General features: G+C 33.7%; 1 protein-coding gene across 8 annotated transcripts in view; it reads left to right on the top strand.

The window, feature by feature from the left end:
- Window positions 1-22,650, top strand: part of LOC125110736 (platelet glycoprotein 4) — a 192,970-nt gene extending 170,320 nt beyond the window's left edge. For 6 of the 8 annotated variants that reach the window (XM_047752252.1, XM_047752246.1, XM_047752250.1 and 3 more), the window contains exons 4-15: window positions 1,183-1,343; window positions 5,134-5,281; window positions 5,729-5,908; window positions 7,164-7,255; window positions 9,276-9,322; window positions 13,567-13,636; window positions 15,254-15,441; window positions 16,446-16,564; window positions 17,483-17,556; window positions 18,128-18,182; window positions 19,096-19,260; window positions 21,726-22,650. In XM_047752252.1, the coding sequence (XP_047608208.1) occupies window positions 1,183-1,343; window positions 5,134-5,281; window positions 5,729-5,908; window positions 7,164-7,255; window positions 9,276-9,322; window positions 13,567-13,636; window positions 15,254-15,441; window positions 16,446-16,564; window positions 17,483-17,556; window positions 18,128-18,182; window positions 19,096-19,260 (1,299 nt within the window). In that variant the 3' untranslated portion in view covers window positions 21,726-22,650. The remainder of the gene's footprint in view (window positions 1-1,182; window positions 1,344-5,133; window positions 5,282-5,728; window positions 5,909-7,163; window positions 7,256-9,275; window positions 9,323-13,566; window positions 13,637-15,253; window positions 15,442-16,445; window positions 16,565-17,482; window positions 17,557-18,127; window positions 18,183-19,095; window positions 19,261-21,725) is intronic. The other 2 variants (XM_047752248.1, XM_047752249.1) reach the window with 1 other exon arrangement.
- The last annotated feature ends 754 nt before the right edge of the window (window positions 22,651-23,404 follow it).

Raw genomic sequence — 23,404 nt, 5'->3', positions numbered from 1 at the left:
AGTGTGCTTAACACTCAGTGTCCTTTCCTGATCCGTCATTCTACGAATTGCTGCTCCCAGTTGAAGGAAACAAGCCAGGTCAGTTTGTTCCTGTATTCATGGGTCTTGTTAGGCCAACTTTCTGTGAAATGCTTTCCTTTTTCTTCCTCTGTCACTATCATATGTTGGATCTTTACACCTGGGCATTCCTCAAGGTACTTAATTGGAAACACCTGCTTCAAAATCACATTTGTCTCCTTTAGCTACTATGGTTTCATAGACTTACAGCTCAGAGGGTGAAAGCCTTCAAAGGAAACTAGGAGATCAGCTATGATAACTCCCTCACTTTACAGAAACAAAATTGACCCCAAGGAGTTTGGTGACTTTCTGTGCAGTCCCATAGCCCGGAAGCACAAGAGCCAATTTCTCATGTAGGGTTTCCTGATTCTGTCATTGATATTTTTTTATTTCCCTATATTCATCACAAGAGGCATCAAGGACTTTTAATGGATTTTGCAGAAGAAGAATAGTACAACTTACTTATTTTATCCTTTTATCTAAAAAATAGTAACCTAATATTAATGTCTTAGACTATTCTCATTTTTGGAAACATACTACTAGGCTGTTGCAAATGTACTAAGAGTCGGGAAAGCCACATTGAGCAGGGTTTGGAAGGGGAGACGTCAAATGTGTGTTTTTCTTAATGTAACATGTGCTAGTGATCTTCTTCCCTTAAAGTGACTAACTGCTAAAGAAATAGAAGAGGCACTAAAAACCACTAGGTTTTTATCTCATTTTTTTTCTTTTCTGCCTCCTTAGTCCAACTCACTGAGGGCAGAAGAAGAGTTAATGGTTGACCTGATAAGAATTTTGGGGGGAAACTTTTAATAAAAGTTGCTTAATAAATCATGTCAGAAACTGTCACAATATTGCCTTAGAGTCACTCTAAAGTTTGCCAATGGTTGGCCTTAAAATCAGCAGACATGTCTGCAGCATTACACAATGATTCTCTCTGTAAGAGGTTAACTGAGAGAGATTGCTATAATTTGTTGAAAACATTTTTGTTGTGAGTGTGTGGCAGTTTGCAAAGGTGCTTATTTAAAAGGTCCTTTAGCTTGGTCCTTTCATTGATTAACTAAAGGTTTTATCTTCCGCAAGTGCCCATATTTATTACCAAAAAAAAAATTGTTATCTTTTTCATAGGAAGCTGTCCTTGAAGAAGGTACAATTGCTTTTAAAAATTGGGTTAAAACAGGCACAGAAGTTTACAGACAGTTTTGGATCTTTGATGTGCAGAATCCAGAGGAAGTAGCAATTAATAGCAGCGTAATTAAAGTTAAGCAAAGAGGTCCTTACACGTACAGGTAAGCAAGTCGCCATGGATGGGTGACACTCTTTCCTGGACCATAAATATTTCTGAAAAGTTTTCATTTAACAAATGCCATTGCACTGAAATGTACTTATTAATTTCTTGCCACTAATATACATTGAAATTTTTTCTGCCTACCTAAAATCCTAACCTAAGGATTTAATGATGATAAGAAATGCAGATTTTGATTATGAATTTGCCAGCATTAATTAACTTCCTTAGATTTAAGAATTTACAGGTGCCGTACACTTACAGCATATATTGTCAACAACTCGAAAATATGCATTCAAAATGGAAGAAAACTATCAAAATTTTAAAAACCAGAGAGCATTTTAAAAAGACTAAAATTGAATGTGTTGGTTATATGAGTGGTTTTCAAAGTACAGCTCCTGGAACAGTACTATCAGCATCACCTGAGAAATGCAAATTCTCAGGCCCCATCTTAGACCTAATGATTCAAGAGAACCTGGGATTAGACCCTGGTAATAAGTTTTACAAATATAATGGTTGATTTCAATACATAATTTTGAGAACCCCAGGAAGAATCTGATTTTAATAGCTATAATACCTGCTAAGGGTTTCTCTTCAAACTAATTTGTATTAGTTTGGAGAGAAGTCCAGGTTGTATGGGTGTTTTTATTTATTCAGTAGTTTTATTCTTATCTCTTCCTCATTACTGGGACTAAATAAGCTACATCTTTATCTCATATGCCTTAATAGTTTAACATACTTTTTAAATAGAATTTTAGGTTATTAGAACTAGAAGGAAATAATTAACCAGAACATTCATTTTGTAAATTAAAAAATATAAAAACTGATACCAGAGCATATGAAATGATTAGCGTATGTTCACACAAACTTAGAAACTGAGAACTCCAGATTTTATAATAGACTTTCTCCTATCTAAAATACAGAGTATGTGTCTTTTCTAACTATCAAGCAGGAAAAGAGAAAATTGAGATGCTAAAAACCCTAACTTTATCCAAGTTTAGAACTATATTTATATTATCTATGTGAGAATAAAGTCCTATTGTATCATTTGCTATACAAATGCTGATTTTTCCTCAATAATAATTCTAACTAGGTAAACACTGATCAATCATATCACAAAATTTCCTATTTGTATTGATTTCTTACAGTTCATATTTTTACTTTCCCATTTGTTTTAATTTTCAATTATATATTTTATTTCCTTTCCATGCATTAATGTGTTCCTAGATTGACAACTTAAAATCAAATGTAATGAAATAACAGTACTTATGAGGGTAATGCCTACTGCCTAGTAACATGATCTATCAGTTGCAGAGGCCTTGGTACATATTCTGTCCTAGTAACTATCAAGGCACATGTCTGTGCCTATTCACAACTCTGTCAAATAAAAGTTGGTTGTCCATCTTACAGAAAAAAGTCTTACCTTTGAAAATGCTTTTATTTTTTCATGGGCTTATAGTTCTTATGTTATTATCAAAAGCATATATGAATATCTAAACTCCAAAAATATGTTGTAGCTATGATATGTACCTAGAAAAATCTAGAATTCACACATGACCTAATAAGAATCAAAGCATAATTGTTTTAGAAATCATGACTGAGTGAGCTAATAGATGTAAGAAGAGAGAACAGTTGTTAGAATTTGAGAATTCATCACAGATTGGGGGTATTATGATTGTCTAGAAAGGGTTATGTTTTTACTTTTAAGTGTGTTAATTGGGGTGTGAGAAAACATACACGTGATATTGAGTCCTATCCTAGTCCTGCTCTGAGAGGTGACAGCTAATATAAATTTTATTCTTAGAGGCTTTAACCCATGTCTCTAAGGGATTAAAAGGGGGTGGGATAGATATAACTGATTTCTTTGGAAAAGCAAAGAGGGGAGGGTCGGAGAAGAGAAGTTGGATTTGCAGCTAAAGTATATCAACAATAAACTCTTTATCTAACACAGTTAAAGGATTTTATGATCAACCACGAGTCATCTTGTCTCATGATACCTCCAAAACGAGTCCTAGTGTCTGCTCAGATGCCTTAAATAATGGGAAAATGAATTTTCAGAAAAAGTTAATAGTTTGAGTCTTCCATGTGTTGAGGTGAACCAGCCTCCCCATGAATTGTACTCTGAAATCAGTTGAAACTGGAAGTGGAGGAGGATGTCCTTCCTCAAAGAGAACCACTGGCTTGTTTGGCTTTTGACTGTTAAAGTGACCTTGATGGAACTTTGATTGATAGGGCATGACAGGGGTCAAAGCATGAAATTGCCTGGATTGAGGTCCTAATTATACATATTCCAACCCACACCATCTCTATGGAGACCAAGTAAGTCTCTGGTGCATTCTCAGATTTACCATAAATCGTTTTTTTTTTTTTTTTTTAAGTTACTTTATTTTGGCAGGATTACTTAGAAAGCAGTCCTGGCCTAAATCTGAGGTAAATTCCTCTCTTTGACCTTATTAGTTTACATTTTCTAAAACCCATACATATTCTAATTTTCTTGAGTGATTACATTCTTTTTAAAAGTGTATTCTAAACTGGCCGTAGTTTGAAGGATTTCTCTCTTCATGAGTGCCATCTACTGGTAAAATGTTTTAAGTACAACAAAGATATGTGGGTCAGAATTATTTTGCTATTATTTCAATGATTATATATAAATGTTTCTGAAGACTACACTATTTTCATTTTAAATGTTAATAATATTTGGTACAATTTAAAAATACAATCATATAAGAGAAAATAGTAATTGACTGGTAATAGACTGTGCAGGGTGCTGTTTCAGATTTTTATATTCTTTGTTATGTTTATAGTACTCCAATAAAAATAAATAAGAAACTTTTGAAGAAACTATATTAGAAATAAAATATATTTCTATTTGTGAATTTTCTTTTTAAACAATTAATTTATTCATTAGAAAATATTTATTGAGAACTTACCATATATCAGACACTGTGCTTGGGGATGAAAAACACTCATATTTATCCTACAGGAATTTATATTTTTATTATATCTAACTGAAATCAAGTGTGGTATTTTTTGTTTTGTTTTTATATTTCAGTCCCATTTTTTTTTTTAGTTTTTATACTAGGTAACAACAGGCCACTACTGTAACCTTTCATAATAGATGTTGAGATATAGGATAGAGCAATGAATAATGTATAATTTATATCATTTCAGTAAATATCTTGGGCTTAGATAAATATTTTTCCATAATAATCACCTTTTCCTACATTCCTAAAAAATAGTTGGTACTTTGCCTAGAAATTTTAGAGGTAGAAGCTTAGAACTAATAAATATTCAATACATGTGGGGAACAATGGAGGGGAATTGATTTGCAAAGTGAAAATTATAATCTGTTAGTTATCTTTAACCTCATTAAAATGCTGGAAATTATTGAAAAGTCAGTGCAGGAAATGCTGTGCACTTTGAACAGTTGTTCTAATACTAAAAAAACATGCCTTACACTTCCTTCTCTACCCTCTCCTCCTGACACTCAGGATAAAACTTAACATTTGAGTATGGGATGCAAACTCTTTTATGTTTGAGATCTTGCTTATTTCAGTGGTTTTATTCCTGCAACTCTACTTCCTCTGACTCCTTAAAACAACGCTTAAACCTCCTTCTCTAATTAGCTAGAGTCACAGCATTGGCTTATTTATCATTTTAACCTACTTGTTGAACATAATTTCTAACATACGAAACATACTCAACAAATTATTTGATGCATGAATGGATGGTATTTGAGACTTCATGTTCACTTGAAACAATTATTTTGAGTTTTATATATTTCTGTTTTTCAGAGTTCGTTATCTAGCCAAGGAAAATATAACCCAGGACCCTAAGACCCACACAGTCTCTTTCCTACAGCCCAATGGTGCCATCTTTGAACCCTCGCTATCAGTTGGAACAGAGAACGACTCCTTCACTGTTCTCAATCTGGCTGTGGCAGTAAGCAGACAAACAGCAATATTATTTGTTTTTTAAATACTCTAGAATCCACTGCAAGTAATCCAATAATTAGAACTATCATTAGATATTCTTTATTTTGTCATTTTTATAAAAATGTGTTCTTATGGAATTACTTTGAATGACAGTCACTTAGAAAGACAAGATCATATCATTACCGACTGCATTAGAAGACCACTTACACTACTGTCATGAAAAAGTAGGATGTAACTTTGAAAGACTCCTCCCTATGGCTCACACTGAGGCAGAGTAATGTAATCTGTCACAGATTAAGAAACATCACATTTTTAGTCCTGACAAGAGTTGGCAGTAATTTTCAAGCTGTAGTTAAAACTTGTTTTATTAAACTTAATTCTAATATTTATCCATTTATTTGTTTAAAAATCTGATATTGAAATTGGTGTCTTAAACAATGATTTTTTTTTATAGGCTGTACCCCATCTCTATTCAAATACATTTATTCAAGGAGTACTCAATACACTTATCAAAAAGTCAAAATCTTCTATGTTTCAAAAGAGAACTTTGAAAGAACTATTGTGGGGCTATCCGGATCCATTCTTGAGCCTGGTTCCATACCCTATTTCTACCACAGTTGGTGTGTTTTATCCTGTGAGTAACTTATATGAATCTCAATATAGTTAGACTTTAATTGGGTAAACAGAATGGCATTGGAAATTCATAATCCTGTAATTTAGTGTGTTAGCCTCATTTCTGATCTGGGACTACATATTCTAATTTTGTTAAAAGTCTCTATCTCACATGGATTTAGCTTTTCTACCTGGGAAAATTTACATTTTTGAATTTAACAATTAAATTTTAAGCTCAGCTGACATTTAACCAAGCTTCCACTCTTTAATAAATATACAGTTGTCTAAAAGTAGGTTGTAAGCTGGTAAGGCTTTGAACACTGATTTCAGTTTTGATTTCCTATCTATAAACAGTCAGATAAACGTCATATTTTTATTTCTGTTAATTCTATTCATATAAAGCTTCCTTCTCTAGACCTCTTACAAATTTGTTTTAATGTAAAATTGAGAATTAGCCTGAACTGCACACCAGATTGATACATCAGCAATTTCATATTTTCATAGAGTTATTTGATAAGAACTTCAGGTAATCTACAAATGTCACGGAATGGAAGTTCAGACATTAAGGAAAATGTGAACTTGGAGATGTACTTAGTTATAACTTACTGTTTTGAATTATAAATAGGACAAGCTGACATTTGCATTGAAATTTTGGCTATGATTTCACTTGCCACTATATATTGGTTAGATTCTACAGTTCATTGTTGTTATTTTAATTTTTGATGGTTTTTAGGATTGCCTGGTTATTATCAATTAAATATGAATGCAGAATACCTTAAGGGATCAGAGATTCAGTTACTATATTTTAATGAAATATTCATAACTCTTTCCTTGTGGTGAGTCTGTTTTTAATTTTGTACCCCGAACCTTTAGTATCCACTTATTGAAGATCACACTATGGGGAATACCTCTAGAAATATATCCTTGTTCTCTTAGATTTTGGTCACTATTTCCTCACCTCAGTAAAACAGGAGTAGTGATCAAAATGACCTTTCTGGCTTAGTGATGACAAAAGCGTTGGAGTTAGAGCATGTCAGCTTCTGATACTAGTTTTCTTTCTCTGTCTCAGCATTTACCACTTATTTCTTTGTGCCTTTTATATTCCATCTTTTTAAAATGTTAAAGACCAATACTTTTAAAACATTATTTATGTATATTTCAAATCCTATAAAATAATTATGAACAGTGATTGAGAAATGAGAAACTGATATATACTGTATAACTCAGAAAATATGAATTGTTCTAGAAGTAATTTTTTCTTGCATGCACCTTTTCAGTACAACAATACTTCAGATGGAGTGTATAAAGTTTTCAATGGGAAGGATGACATAAGCAAAGTTGCCATAATTGACACATATAAAGGCAAAAAGTAAGTTTCCAAACCAAGGGGGTGTGTGGGTGTGTGTTTGTGTGCGCACATGCACACGAGGGCCTCCCTAGGGTGTTCTAAGGTAGGCAAGAAACTTATTTAACAACTGGTAAAGCACAGGCACCAACCTATGGAACACACCTGCCTATATCTAACCCTTAGAAGCTCCTGTTCTCAACCTTTGTTTGTGACGACTGGTTGCACTAGCATACAGCTGCCAAGGATAAGCCCCACTTGAAGGTGTACCGTTATGTACAGATTCTCTTACATAGATAAATCTAAAGGGACTATTTCTATCTCTGCTATATCACCAGCATTATCATGCACCCACACAATGACCTAACCACAGAAGAAAAAGAAGAAAACAATACATCACCTCATAGTCCAGCAAGAAGAAAAGTACATCTTACTGTGTTTTTCTTTACTTTTCTTTTAACTGAGACTGAGCATAGCAAATAAAAATTATTCATTTTAGTAATGTGAGTAAAGGTTTCTCTAAAGATGGGAAGCTCAATGAATCATGAGCGTTCATGGCTTTCTTGTTTCAAATTTTCTTGAAATAACTTTCTACACTGGTAACTCAACTTGCTTAAACTTTTACCAATACAATTAGCATTTCAAGTTCTAAAATGTATATATAAAGCCTGAAAATAAAGAGCATGCCTCTTGTGAAGTGAAAATATCATGAGATATGTTCATACACCCATGATTTCCTTTTTCTCCCCTAGCTCCTGCCAGATAAAGTAAATATCTGGAATATATTTATCATAAGTCTAAAATAGGAAGAATGCCAATAAAAATCAAATGATAAAGTCTTTTCTCCTCAAAGTTAAGATATTTTAGATCAGTCGCTTCCTGATAAAGAATAAAGTAATCAAAATCAAATGAGATGAAATATTTTTATTAATTAACCATGGCCTCACACTCAGTTCCTTATTTTAAAATTGCATAAAGCGGTTAAATACTCACATAGTATTTTTTTCTTCCACAGAATTCAGTCATATATTTTTTTAATTGAAAAGTACAATGGAGGAAAACAAACACTTCTAACTTTTCTTTTTAGAGGAAATCATATCACTATTTCTTGAGGAAAGTGAACATTTCTTCCACTTCAATATTACAGAGAGGTTTTCATGAGAGTTACTAAGTATCCCTAATTGGAGTCAGAATTTCACATCAGATTAAGATTATGATGAGGTTATTCTAACTTGTCATGGCAAGACTAAGCCTGATTAACACCTTATTATTCTGCTTAAAAAAGGATCAACACCTTGCCCCTTGCCTTGACATCTTACTGGATGGTGCATTAAGAGTATTAAAAAAAAAAAAAATTTCCATCACCAAGGAGTGGTTTAGTATGCAGAGGAACTATTACTGCTGCTGTTTGTATTGTTTCCAGACATGTACATATATACAAACACATATATCCTATTTAGATACCAAAGCAGAAATTAATAAACTCTGCCCTAATTTAATGCCACTTCATGTAAGAGCTAAAAAGGGGAAAGTATAAACTGATTACCTCTGTTTCCAATCTCTATTGATCCAGCATGTTTTTCTTGCTCTACTCTTTACACGCCCCTCTTCTCCCTTACACAGAGTTTATATCAGTTTTCCATTTTACAGTTTCCTCCTATTCAGCTGAATGCTCAACATAGTGTAAAATAATCCACTTCTTCAGTTGGAATAAATTACTTTCCCCTAGGTAGAGATCTAAATTGTTCTCCATTTTCTTTTTGCAAAACTCTGTTCTAAATTTTTTCTAACAACATGTGGCAGTTTTTATTGTACAATCTGGCCATTTAATGGTATCAAGCACTTCATTTCTCTCAAAAAGATGAAAACTTCAAACAAAATATAGACCAAGTGACTCTGAACATTTCTTAAATTTAGCATTTGTTATGTCTAAACAATATTGATTATTTTAGCACAAGTATTGAATCATAAGAGAAAGTAATGTGAGAAGGTGCACTTGGAATGAGAATGTTCACTTCCGTTTTTTTTTTTTTTTATTCCTAAGGAATCTCTCCTACTGGCTGAGTTATTGTGACATGATTAATGGTACAGGTAAGGACGTTTGTTTTGTTTAGTAATAATCACAATGAAACCATTCCTTTCTCCTACAGTTCCACCATCATCATTACAATATTCTGAAGTTTGAGGGTATGTGTTTACCTATCTTTATATCCCTCCAACACAATTCAGAATCTCTATTCTTCCATAGGCTTAGGAAATGTCTTCCTAAGATGTTGGGAGTCTTGAAGATTAACCACGGAGGATTAGTCTTACTGCATTCCTGAGGAAATATTGCTTTGCAGAGCTTTACTTAATTGAACTGCCTTCATGACCGTAAAAGTGAGGGGTCAGAAAAACTGATAGTAACAGTTACTGTTCCCATCCTTTGTAAATACCATGTAGGTAATAATTTAAACCTGAAAGAATTTTTAAAAATCGTAATAATTAATGATGGCCATTCTGAATGGTGTGAGGTGGTATCTCATGGTGGTTTTGACTTGCATTTCTCTAAAAATCAGTGATGTTGAGCATTTTTTCATGTGTTTGTTGGCCATCTGTGTATCTTCTTTGGAGAAATGTCCATAATGTGAGAAAAAAGAATCTGTACATGTATGTGTAACTGGATCACCATTCTCTATAGCAGAAAATTGACAGAACACTGTAAACCAGCTATAATGCAAAAAAAATAAAAAACAAAATAAAAAAATGATAATAATGATACTTATAAAAGGTAAAACATACATCTAAGTGGAGGTTCAATATGGTTGAATGAGTGAAGGTGTAAGACAGAGCCATTTATTTTGAATAAGATCAGAATGAGAGAAAAGAACAGCAACAGCAACACTAGGTTACATGTGTACCAATCATGAAAAATGTACACAAAAATGAACATTCTGGGGAAATGTTGGGAAGAGTGAAAGTACTCAACTTAGATTTAGAGTGTGGTTAGATCCAGCTTATTATTCTCCTCAAAGAAAAGCAAAGGACGCATATGCCTATTAGTTTAAGAATTAAGAATGTAAAAAGGCATGAGAATGGAATACCATGAGGTAATTAAATTTAGAAGTCCACTTTTAGCTAATAAGCAGAGGGAGAGCATAATGTTTACAAAGCTGGTGGGACTCTACCTCACCAAGTATATATGTATGTGTGTGTGTGTGTGTATATATATATATATATATATATATATTCTTTTTCTCACATAATCCTCTGTCATGTTCCATTGCAAGTGACTAGATATAGTTCCCTGGGCTATATAACAGGGTCTCATTGCTTATGCATTTCAAATGCAATAGTTTGCATCTACTAACACCAAGTAACTCTAATGAAGGGAAAGTAATAGAATGAAGATGAAAAAAGTTAAATACAAAGTTATATACAAAGGAGAAAATGAAAAGGAAACATGGCGAACACTTACTTTTCCAAAGGTATTATGGAGTTTTGCATGTTTGCTAATTTTAACATACTCTTGTAGGAAAAAAAACAGGAAAAACACTTTTCTTTTTAGCACTTTGAGTCATAGGAGTGGTTGAAGAAATTCCTAAGTAGTGCATTATGCAGATAAATGGTCAAGTGTCCAAATACCATAATTCTAGTAATTTTCAGTCCATAGATTGAGAGATAAATATACTGTGCTTCTTTTTTTTTTTTTCTTTTTCTAGGGCCACACCCATGGCAAATGGAAGTTCCCAGGCTAGGTGTCTAAGCTGTAGCCACTGGCCTTTGGCCTTCACCAGAGCCACAGCAACTCAGGATCCGAGCTACGTCTGCGACCTACACCAGAACTCATGGCAACACCAGATCCTTAACCCACTGAGTGAGGCCAGAGATTGAAACCACAACCTCATGGTTCCTAGTCGGATTCGTTAACTACTGAACTGCAACGGGAACTCCCTACTGTCTTCTCTTAAATATTAAAACATTCTTTATGGGTTTAAAACATATATTTTGGGGAGTTCCCATTGCAGCACAGCAGGAACGAAGCCTACTAGCATCCATGAGGATTGGATTCTCTCCCTGGCCTCACTTATTGGGGTGGGGATTCAGCATTGCCATGAGCTGTGGCGTAGGCAGACAGCTGTAGCTCCAATTTGACACCTGGTACGTCTATATGCCATAGGTGGGACCCTAAAAAGCAAAAACAAAACGAAAACAAAATTTAAAAACTATATATATATATATGCATATATGTATGTGTGTATATATATATATATATATATATATATATATATATATATACTTGTCTACAACTAAGCAGAGAAGTTTGAAAGAGGAGGTAGAAGATTCATTAATAACAATAATATATATACGTGCACATCAGGCATGAAGTCAAAAGTACTTCAGAGGAAAACAGAAGTAAAACAAGCTAGGAGCAGAGGACAGGCCAGGAAGTCTGATGGAATCTCTATGAGAAAGTTTTTCGGTTATGGCCCTAGGGAAAGAGACTAATGAAATGGAAAATGTTCAAATGTGTTTTCATCATGACTTAGAAGTATTTCCACTACCTTCTTCAAGTTTAAAGAGACATAAAATGAAAATAGTGATATCACTTATAACTGGAATCTAATATCCAGCACAAATGAACATCTCCTCAGAAAAGAAAATCATGGATTTGGAGAAGAGACTTGTGGCTGCCTGATGGGAGGGGGAGGGAGTGGGAGGGATCGGGAGCTTGGGTTTATCAGACACAACTTAGAATAGATTTACAAGGAGATCCTGCTGAGTAGCATTGAGAACTTTGTCTAGATACTCATGTTGCAACAGAACAAAGGGTGGGGAAAAAAATGTAATTGTAATGTATACATGTTAGGATAACTTGATCCCCTTGCTGTACAGTGGGAAAAAAATTAATTAATTAATTAATTAATTTGAATGTATTGGAAAAAAAGAGCCCTGCTTAGATCAGCTCTCATATGGCATGACTCACTCATGCTAATTGCTGCTGTCATTATGATATAATCTTCCATGATATTTCAGGTAATGATTTTTAAAGCTTTTCAGTATATTCTTTTCCTTTCATCCCTAAGGTGTTGGGAAGGTAGTTGTAGGCATTGTCCATTCAGGGACCCTTCTGGGGACTTTAAACTAATATTCAATATCTAGTTCTTTCAACTGTGATCTGTTATATGTCCCTTATCACAAGAGTATAGTAAAATAAGATTCTAGGGTTGGTGCACTTACCCATAAAGAACATGGTATTCATAACTGAAGGATGAGTCTTAGTTTGTTGAACAAAAACTTTCAGTGGTGGCTCATTTTGTTGGTATTCATTTGTGTAGCAAAGGGAGAAATTAGTTATTCTTATATTTAGTGTGTGACATGGACCATAAATCATGGTAGAGATTTAGTAAGCTCAAAAAATGCCCATTTTAGTTTGATGTATTTTCAAACCATTTTTGTGAAATTCTGTTTGGTGAGAATATTTCAGGATATTATTTTCAAAATATTCATCAGCCTTTAATGACTGAATCGCTATCAAAAGTAAGAGTAACATTTACTAAACAGAAGTTCGAAATGAACCTCAAGCTAAGAAAAGTGCAAATCTACTGATAGGGTGGGGTACTTTCAAAAATAAACACAAATATAGTTTTAACAACATGTGATTTTGCAACTGTTTTATTTTTAATTTTCATATTTGTTTAAGGGGTAAATTTAATATAAAATTGATACCAGTAAATCAGTATACAGTACAGTATACAGTTATTACTATTGCAGTGCCAGCAACATGTCAATATAAGCACATAAAATACAGTTAGTGCAAATTGAAAAGCACTGTAAATATAAAATACTGGCTTTCAGAGTTTGCTAATCTTTATATTGATCATATATTAAAAATGTATTTTGGATATATTAGATTGAATAAAATAAAATGGATACTTTTATTATTTTTAAATGTGTCTACTGGAGGATTTTAAAATTACATATACAGTTGCATTATATTTCTTTTTTTTTTTTTTAAGGGCTGCACCCTTGGCATATGAAAGTTCCCAGGCTAAGGATCAGATCCGAGCTGCACTTGCTGACCTACACCAGAGCCACAGCAACACCAGATCCAAGCTGTGTCTGCAACCTACAGTGCAGCTCATGGCAAGGCCGGATCCTTAACTTACTGTGCAGGGCCAGGGATCGAACCTACATCCTCCTGGATACTAGTCAGATTAGTTACCACTGAGCCACAATGGGAACTCCCCAATTTGTCTTCTATTGATATTATCCATGCTGGAATTAAGATTTCCAGATTTGTCTAAAACACACATTATGCCTAATCCTTTACAACTGGCTTGGTTTTTAAACAGATGCAGCCTCATTTCCACCTTTCATTGAGAAGACCCGGGTATTGCAATTCTTTTCCTCTGACATTTGCAGGTAAGACAAAGACACTGATGTATTTTTGAAAGTCAGAATTCTTTCCCCAAATGATAAGACACAGACCAAGAAGATCATACACAATAATCAAATTACTTGAGAAAAATAAAATATATTTAGGAAATTTTTTCTTTATGAATTAAGAATAAATACAACATGGAACTCATGTTTATTACATCTTTTAAAAATTGTAGTATATACAAGGGTATTTTGCATGATTCAAATCATTTTCTTCTTTGTCATTTCTGAGCAAGATGTATTTTTCCCTCTTCTGCTAAACTAGTAATATGTTTAAGAATAGTCATGTCTAGAAGAGCATGCCTAAACATTCTTAAAATGTCCAAAGATACCACAGTCACCAGGTTACATTAATGTGCATGTACTACTGCCATTGCTGCATCTTCTCAAATCATTGAGGCCCAGTAGCCGTCACACAAGCTTTGGCACCCACGCCAATATGCTTGAATCCTAGCCCTGTTTCTAAAGTCTGTGATGTGGCAAGCATTTAATATCTTTGAAACTTTTCCTTATCCTTAAAACTGAAAAGAGCAGTATATCTACAAATAGGGTTACCTTGGACTAAAGAAATTATGTCTTGAGTCCCAGTATGTTGCTGAGGTTATGATGGACACTTGGTAAAAGATGGAGGCATAGGAGATGTATATCAAACACGCACGTGCACACACCCAGCAAGTGAGTGGCCTTTCTCTCCAGGATGAAGTTTTGGAAAATCGAAATTTTATTTTTTTCTTTTTAGGGCTGCACCCAGGTTATATGGTAGTTCCACTGCTAGGAGTAGAATCATAGCTTCAGCTGCAGGCCTACACCACAGCCATAGCAACTCAGGATCTGAGCCGCATCTGTGACCGACACCACAGCTTATAGCAATGCCAGACCCTAAACTCACTGAGCAAGGTCATGGATCAAACCTGCATTCTCATGGGTTCTTGACCCACTGAGCCACAACAGGAACTCTGAAATTTCATTTTTATTTAATTCAAATTGGGCACAAATAGGAGTTCCCCTTGTGGCTCAGCAATAACAAACCTGGCTAGCATCCACAAGGACAAGGGTTTGATCACTGGCCTCACACAGTGGGTTAGAAATTCAGCATTGCTGTGAGCTAAGCTATAGGTCACAGATGCAGTTCAGATCTGGCATTGCTGTGGCTGTGGTGCAGGCTGACCACTGCAGCTCAAATTCAACCTCTAGCCTGGGAATTTCCATATGCCGTTGGCATGCCCCCCCCCAAAAAAAAAATTAAAACTGGGCAAAATAAAGGATCTGAGTAAGTCACATAAGAATTTAATCTATAGAGGAAAGTAACCATGAGAAATATCTTCCGTGTAAATACTCCATGGTAGTTTACAAGCAAAAATTATGCTCTGAAGCCTTTTGTAAACAAAGATAAGAAGAGCTCCTACTCAGGTATTGAGTTCTAGTATGCCTTAAACTTTCACTATAATTTTGTCCTAAGCATTATGTAAGAATTCTATCAAAATAATCTCCAATTTGTCTAAGTTAAGGTAAAGATATAAAATTAAAAATAGGAAAAGGGAATTTCCAGAATATAGTTCAGTTTCTCAGAATGAAGCTCTCTTTCTTCTCTCTGTTTAGGTCAATCTATGCTGTGTTTGGAGCTGAAATTAATCTGAAAGGAATCCCTGTGTATAGATTTATTCTTCCATCCACAGCTTTTGCATCTCCACTTGAAAATCCAGACAATCATTGTTTCTGCACAGAAAAAGTTGTCTCCAAAAATTGTACAGTATTTGGTGTGCTAGACATTAGCAAATGCAAAGAAGGTGAGTAAAAGCTCTTAATATCAATCCATTGCATAATTTGCAATATTCTTTAAAATGTAAGTTTCACCCAGAGTTTTTTTCCACCAGAAATTTTAAAGTGAGAAAGCAATAAGAGCATAAAGTAAGGGTAGTGGTAGGTATTTTTTGTTTTGATTTGGTATACTTTGGAGGTGCCAGTTTTGTTTCAGTATTGCAAAACTTAGTTATTATTTGGTAAACCCATACTGATACCTCCCCATGCTACTTTGGAAAACGTCTCTTTAGGTCCTTTGCCCATTTTTAAAATTGAGTTATTTATCTTTTGAGTTGTATGAATTCCTTATATATTTTGATGTTAATCATTTATAAGTATTTTGCAAATATTTCCTCCCATTCCATGGCTACCCTTTTCATTTTTTGATGATATCCTTTGCTGTGCAGGATTTCTGTGTTCCTTTTAGATTTAGGGTAAAATGAAAATAGTTCCTAGAATACTATCCAAATTTATCCACCTGACATTTTTCTAACATTTTCTACTCTAGAAATTGGCAAATAAAAATAAACATATTTCAAGATGTCTCTGAAACAAGAATTGACTCTGACATGAAATTTGAAATCTATCTTATTTTGCTCACCTTCTTCATACTGGAGTGAGTTTTGAATAATGCAAGAAAAATTTCTTAAATCTCTGTCTCTAGATATATTACTGCCTGAAACCTGAAGGTATAGGGTTGTAACCTTGTATTCAGCAGCTAAGCCTCACATGTTGAAAATGAACACATAAGGAATGAACAAGAGACATCAACGGACTGGTTAGCAGGATGGTGCAGAAATTTGTTTCATTTTTATCCCAAAGCAATCAGATGTTATCATTTCCCCTCACCCACATTCCCTACTTAGTATTCAAAGCCAACTGTGCATTTTTTTTAATTTTAAAAGTTTTATTTTCAAGGAAATCTTTTCTGAAGAGTATGTGAAATGAGGAAAATGATTTATGCCACCTGTCTCTTAAAACTTGTTTTCAGGAAAACCTGTGTACATTTCACTTCCTCATTTTCTACATGGAAGTCCTGAACTTTCAGAACTTATTGAAGGCTTAAGTCCAAATGAAGAAGAGCATAGCACTTACTTGGATGTTGAACCTGTAAGTAAATATGTTATTAATCTGTTTAATATTGTTTCATAAAATGAAAGAAATATTAAATTATCTCCTGTTTGTCAGTTCCATTTAATAATCATATTGATTGCATCACAATCTTGATGAATTAGCTACTTTAATTTCACTGAAAATTATATTGATTTCTTCTTACTATCTCTTATGAAATGTCCAGGCAATTCAATTTTAGATTTTCAGGAAAGGTCAGGAAAAGCAATGATGATTCTAATTAGCTTAAAATGATTTTAAGCTTCTTTTTATACTTAATTGCAAGTGTTACTTAAACAAATGGAAATTGTATGTTATAAGGGATTAAAAGATTTTATGGACATATATGCACATGAGGCAAGATAAACTTAGCATCAAGAAAAATTTATTACATTTCCTGTGGTGTAACAGTTTCAACTTTCTGTCTTAATCTCCTTTTCAAAAGTTGTGAAATGAAATGCCAGAATTTTAATAGTCGTGCTTCAATTTAAATAATGATAGAAGTATTATTATAATCATACTGATATAGGGATTCTGATTGTACATATAGATTAGATCAGCCATACTTCAGGATTTAAATTTGCTATATGAGTTCCAGGTTTCATGACTATAATAGCTGTTCTTGATTTCCCAAAACTAGTTCAGACACATCGTAGATCTAACTAAAATCTTGGCATCAAGTTGGGCAAAGGATTATATGTGTGTACATGTATATGCATGTGTGTGTACAAGTGTAAAATGTAATTCAGGAGATTATGTATGTAATATTTAATATGTCCAATTATTTCATACATTCTATAAGTTTCAAGTAGTACAGTTTCACCTTAGGTTCCCTATCTCAGTGAAACTAGTTTCAGCTATCATTAAATAATGTTTTTAAAAGAAGTTGGTCATTGTTTTAGTTTGTTCTCTTTTTAGATAACTGGATTCACATTACGATTTGCAAAACGGTTGCAGGTCAACCTATTGGTCAAACCAGCAAAAAAAATTGAGTGAGTTCACTGAATAAGTTTAATTATGATTTTTAGTATTTTCTTGGACGAATGTGAATATATGTATGAAAGCAATTGGAAAGAATATAAAATTTCAATTTCTCTTTGGTTTAATGTCCTTAACTAATTTTTAAATGCTGATAACGTTCATTTGTAACTTATAAGTAACATGTGTTGAAATGGTATTTACACATATTCTGGAATGAGTATTGAGTGGCATTTCTCATTTTGCTAGCTATGCAAATCATGTCCATGACAATAGTTGCTAGGATTCATACTTTAGTTTCCTGGGTAGAATTGTCAAAAAGGAAAATATTTGCTTAGAAAAAGCCAATCTAATTAGAAATCTATATTAGAAAGATTTATGAGTGAAAGATGTCTGAGAAACAGCCATATTAAACTTTAAGGTATTCATTACAGGGAACAGAAATCAAGGAACTTTATCGAGTTGTAAGAGCAACTAATTTGTGAATATATATTTACAGTAATAATTACTAAAATTTCTGCTGTATATATGTGTGTGTAATATATTAGTATATATTTTTATAATTATTTTCAATGTATATTATAGAGCATTAAAAAATCTGAAGCAGAACTATATCGTGCCTATCCTCTGGCTTAATGAGGTTAGTATTTTTAATCTCTTACTCACTAAAAACTGTAAACTTCTTTGTATATAGCAAAAGCTTTAGATGGTTTGAAAATGGAATATGGACATTCCCATTGTGGATCACCAGGTTAAGAACCTGACTAGTATCCATGAGGATACAAGTTTGATCCCTGGCCTTGCTCAGTGGTTTAAGAATCCAGCATTGTCACAAGATGCAGTGTAAGTCGTAGATGTAGCTCAGATCCAGCGTTGCTGTGGTATAGACCAGCAGCTGCAGCTCTGATTCTACCCCTAGCCCAGGAATGTTCATATGACACAGGTGCAGCCTTAAAAAAAAAAAAAAGAAAATTGAATATGTATATATATGGTATTTGAAGTGGTATGTTTTTCTATTGCATATCTGGGTGAATTTATATATTATTAATTTTAGTTAATTATTTTGAGGAACCAAATCATACGGAAATAACAGGATTATGTTAGATTTAAATGTTTTTATTTTAGAAAAACAAAGTACTTCCTCTCATTTAAGATTTATAGTCACTACACATTGATTTAGGCAATGCATTGCATAACCCTTTAGAGAGATGAAACTTCACCTTGCTATTCTCCTCTGTCACTAGAAAACAACCTTTGGAAAAATGGAAAATATTTCAGTAACACTGCTGTACAGATCAATGAAGCTAGTATATTGAAGAATGCTAGATAACATGTTTAAAGGGAAGAAGATATATTTTTCTCTCTAGATATTCTAACTTGACATTTGTTGCCTTCTTTGACATGTAATGGGAATTCCATTGGTTTGTCTTAGAGATAAAGATGACTAACACCTATACAGTGTTTTGAAAAAAGAGTAATGCTTAAGAGGGAGGTTCTCAGTATTTTGCCCCACTGAAATACCCAAATAATGCTCATTATTAACTTGATTACAGACTGGTACAATTGGTGATGAGAAGGCAGAAATGTTCAGAAACCAAGTGACTGGAAAAATTAACCTCCTTGGCCTGGTAGAAATCATCTTACTGAGTGTTGGTGTGGGGATGTTTATTGTTTTTATGATTTCATACTGTGCATGCAGATCAAAGAGAGTAAATTAAGTAAGTATATAACAAAAGTCATATACAACTTGCGTAACATGTTTATATATTACTTGTTTTCATTTTATCCAAAAGAGGTTATAAATTAAGCTGCAAATATTTCTAAACATGTTTAGTCAACTATCATTTTTAATACATCCTTGAAGTTTTGAGATACTTAATGTAAATTAAAACATAAATGAAGGCTGAATGAGCAATAAAGCTTATTAACAGTAAGCAGATCATTATTACATTATATCTTTATACTGGGAGGAATGGTCTAAAATATGAATTATTTCCTTTGAAAATTTGATATGTTGCACAAAAGTTACACATGTACTAACTTTTCATTTCCTAATTACTTCTAGCTAGTTAATTATTTTAAAAATCACAAATAATTTATTACTGACTAGAAAAGGTCATGTTAAAACTGAATATGGGAGATATTTGGGGAGAATTAAATTTATCAGGGAAAAGCAAGAGAAAAAGAAATAAACTAAATTAATGAGAATTAAAAACCTCAATAAATGATAGGGCTAAAATAAGATAAAAATGTTATTTTATAATGAATATATTAATATATAAACTAGGTTGTTACATACAGACATTCAGTCCAAATTGAGGTTGTGCTCCCTAGCTGTGTAATGTGGAAGTCTTGATAAATGCTTACAGTTCATGAGCCAAAAATAGATTGCAACAGTATGGGGAAATAGAAAATACCATTCAACACTGTAAATCCAAATTACTCAGAATTTAGAGGAAAAAATTAGGTAGTGTGAACAAAATTTGAGTTTTGACAAGACTGTACTGGTGATTTAGGCTGCCCATGCCTTTTATTTTAAATTATCATGAATTTTATTACATTTATAGTTGTAAATAGACAAATTAATGCCTAACCTTATCTTTAGCAAATGGAAGCCTTTTAAAAATAACCATACACAGCATTGGATTGGCCTGTGGGGGAGAATTTTCCACTTACCCATAATTTCTATCAGCCCTCCCTTCCCAGGAACCTTGAAAAATATCTACAATCTAAACAAAAGTAGTATGCTTACTTTTAAAAAATTACAACTTCAATACAAGCCTTCCTAGTCTACTTTCAATCAGATTTTGACTCTAAGCTATTTTATATAGAAATCCTGGAACTATGGCTAATAATTATTGAGTTTTTATGGGCCAAAAGCATTCTAAATATTTCACATGAATTATCAGAACTAATATGATTTATGAGTTTCCAAAAGTCAGGGATTCATGAACATCCATTCTGACTCTTGGAGACATTCCAGAAAATTATAAATTTTTACAGTGCAAAATTGTCCATTTTCAAAGTGTGAATCAGTCAAATAGAAGTTTAAAAAAAATAAAGTGGAATTTTTTGACCAATATTTTCTGTATGAGAGAGTGAAAGCTTGGGCCAAGGAAGAAATCTCAATCTTTTGTTCTGATGATTTCTGCCTATATTTATTACCTGAAATGAAGACTGAACATTCTATCTATAATCAATTTGGACAGAATGTATTTAAAATGTTAACCTAATACATTACCATTAAACAAAGTAACTTGTATGACCATTTATAGAGTAGATAGAAAAGATCATCCACTGAAAAGCCAAATTACAACAAAAACTTGTTCTAGTGGTAAAATATGCTTTTCAAAAAGCAATATAGTGGTTATAAAAATGTTTCCAATTATTCTCTACTAAAATTACATGATCAACTTCATCAATTCTTAATGAGCCCTGAATGTCCAATATCTTGGTTATCTATGTGGTTAAATTAAGGTGAAAGATTGAAAACTTTCTACAGTGCTTTGTCCCCAAGTGTATTGGTTTGGCTTAAATATTTGACTGTTACAAGGAAAAGGTATGGCTCTTTACAAAACAATGTGTTGGGTTTTTTTTATTATTATTTTTTACAGATAGAGAAAAACATTTTTCTTTGTAAATCACCTGATTTACTAGATTTGGAAGAATTACCGACACATTTCCTTTAATAGGTCTCAGTTTTGAATACTATAGTAACTATGCCCTTGGGCAGATTGATAAACAATTGAAAAATAAGGAGACAGATGTACAAGAGAGAATAAAGCAAAGACGGTGGAGCAAAGGTGTGGTTTTATTCAATGGGTAACAAAGAGAATAAGCCAATAGTCCTTTTGAAAGTAGTAGTTTATACACCTCTAAATGGAAGATGGCCTGAAGGGATAGCAAAGAGTGCAAATGCTCATCCAGAGCAGATTTCATTAAATGCCCCTCCTTATGTGGCTCTACGCAGCTCTTGAGGGCCGGGAAGCAGCCTTCCATGTATCCTTGAATCAGAAAACAATTGCCTTATCCATGAAGTTCATCTGAGAATTTCTCTCTGCAGCTTGAAAAACTGGGCTAGCTAATAGAAAACATGATAGCTTCATTGTGTAGAATCTGAGTATTACCTGTTTCATTTTTCCACAGATTTCTGATAAGTACTTACCTTTTTCCTACTTTCCAGGAAGCAAATGAGTCTTTGCATTTATGCACCAGCTACGTCAGGACCTTTCTTAATATCTATTTACAAAATGAATATGCAATATGCTTTATTTTTGCAAAACATCTTATAGTTGAAGAACTGGTGGCACATTTTTTTTTTTTTTGCACTGAGTAGGAGCACATTTCTTTAGGGGTGTTATGATAACATTGAAAAAATGACATAAAATCCCTATTTGGAACAGAAACCCAGCACCTTTTAAAATTCAACATTATACAATCAAATGGATTTCAGTTTCTACAGACCTCACTTGTGCATGATCCAATTACATTTACTTCGCATTTTTTATGAAATGCTTCTCTGGTGTCAAAACCGGCAGAGGGATGAATGTTCTAAATGCTCATGCCTTGCCTTCTTCAGCAAGGAGAAAAGATCACTACCATCATGAGTGTCCCTGCAACTCACAGACCCCAGGACGGTCAGTACATTGCACTTCAGGAGCATCAACTATTTTGAAAAGACATTCAAGAATGGAAACTAAATGATTGGCCTATGACCCGTTTACTATGCATTATTTGAGTTTCTTTCTCTATGGAAACCGTAGTACAGCATCAGCAGACATTGTAACCATGCTCTTTATAAAAATGTGGGCTTATATTTTTACCAATACTTACACAAATGGCCATGTTTGAGACTTTGTCTTCTTCCATGTTCTCTAGTTCTGGAAATCTGAGTAGATTTTGATCTTTCTACTCAGTTGGATACAACTTATGCTTGGCAACTTCAGAACGCTGTACTAGTATTAAGAGATGTAAATGATAATAAAAATTATTGTATGGGTGATTACAAAGAGTAGAATATACATTGATAGTTATTTGCTGTAATATTTCTTTCTGTCATAGTCACCTCAGAAAGACTGATTCCAAACATTAAAAATGTCATTCCTAAATTGCTCTATTTTGCCTAGTTTCTGTTGTGTCAGAACATTTACTCTAGTTTCCTGTCTCAAGTAGTTGGTCTGACTTTAATTTTTTTATGAATATGTATTTCCTTTTGAACCATTCTTTTCTAAATTTAATCTCAGCCATTTTTTCCATAGATATTTTTTGAGCAGTTGGGGAAAAGGGGAAAAAAAAAAAAAAAGGTACTTAGTTTCATGCTTTACAGCTGCAAGACTTAATTTCTCCAAGATAAAGGATATGTTTTTATAAGAAGACATAATATTAGGTAATCCAGCTTTTTTTTTCTTTTGCTTCTCAGGGCTGCACACGCAGCACATGGAGGTGCCCAGGCTAAGGGTCCAATCAGAGCTACAGCTGCCTGCCTACGCCATGGTCACAGCAACGCAGGATTCGAGCAGCATCACAGCCTACACCACAGCTCATGGCAATGCCAGATCCTTAACCCACTGAGAAAGTCCAGGGATCTAACCTGCAACCTCATGGTTCCTAGTCGGATTCATTTCCTGTGCACCACAACGGGAACTCCAAACCAGCTTTTTAAATAGGGGTTCATTTACGGTTGAGAGAACCAGTCCTCATAAAATTGCTCCCTGTAGAAAGAGAAGATGGCGTTCTGGTTGTGGCTCAGTCAATTAAGAACCCAGCATAGTGTCCATAAGGATGTGGGTTCAATCTCTGGCCTCGCTCCATGGCTTAAGGATCTGGCATTGCCAAAACTACAACATAATTCGAAGACGTGGC

Source organism: Phacochoerus africanus, chromosome 11 (assembly GCF_016906955.1).
Source record: "Phacochoerus africanus isolate WHEZ1 chromosome 11, ROS_Pafr_v1, whole genome shotgun sequence".
In the NCBI taxonomy this organism is placed as follows: domain Eukaryota; kingdom Metazoa; phylum Chordata; class Mammalia; order Artiodactyla; family Suidae; genus Phacochoerus; species Phacochoerus africanus.
This window is presented reverse-complemented; position numbering and strand designations above follow the sequence as displayed.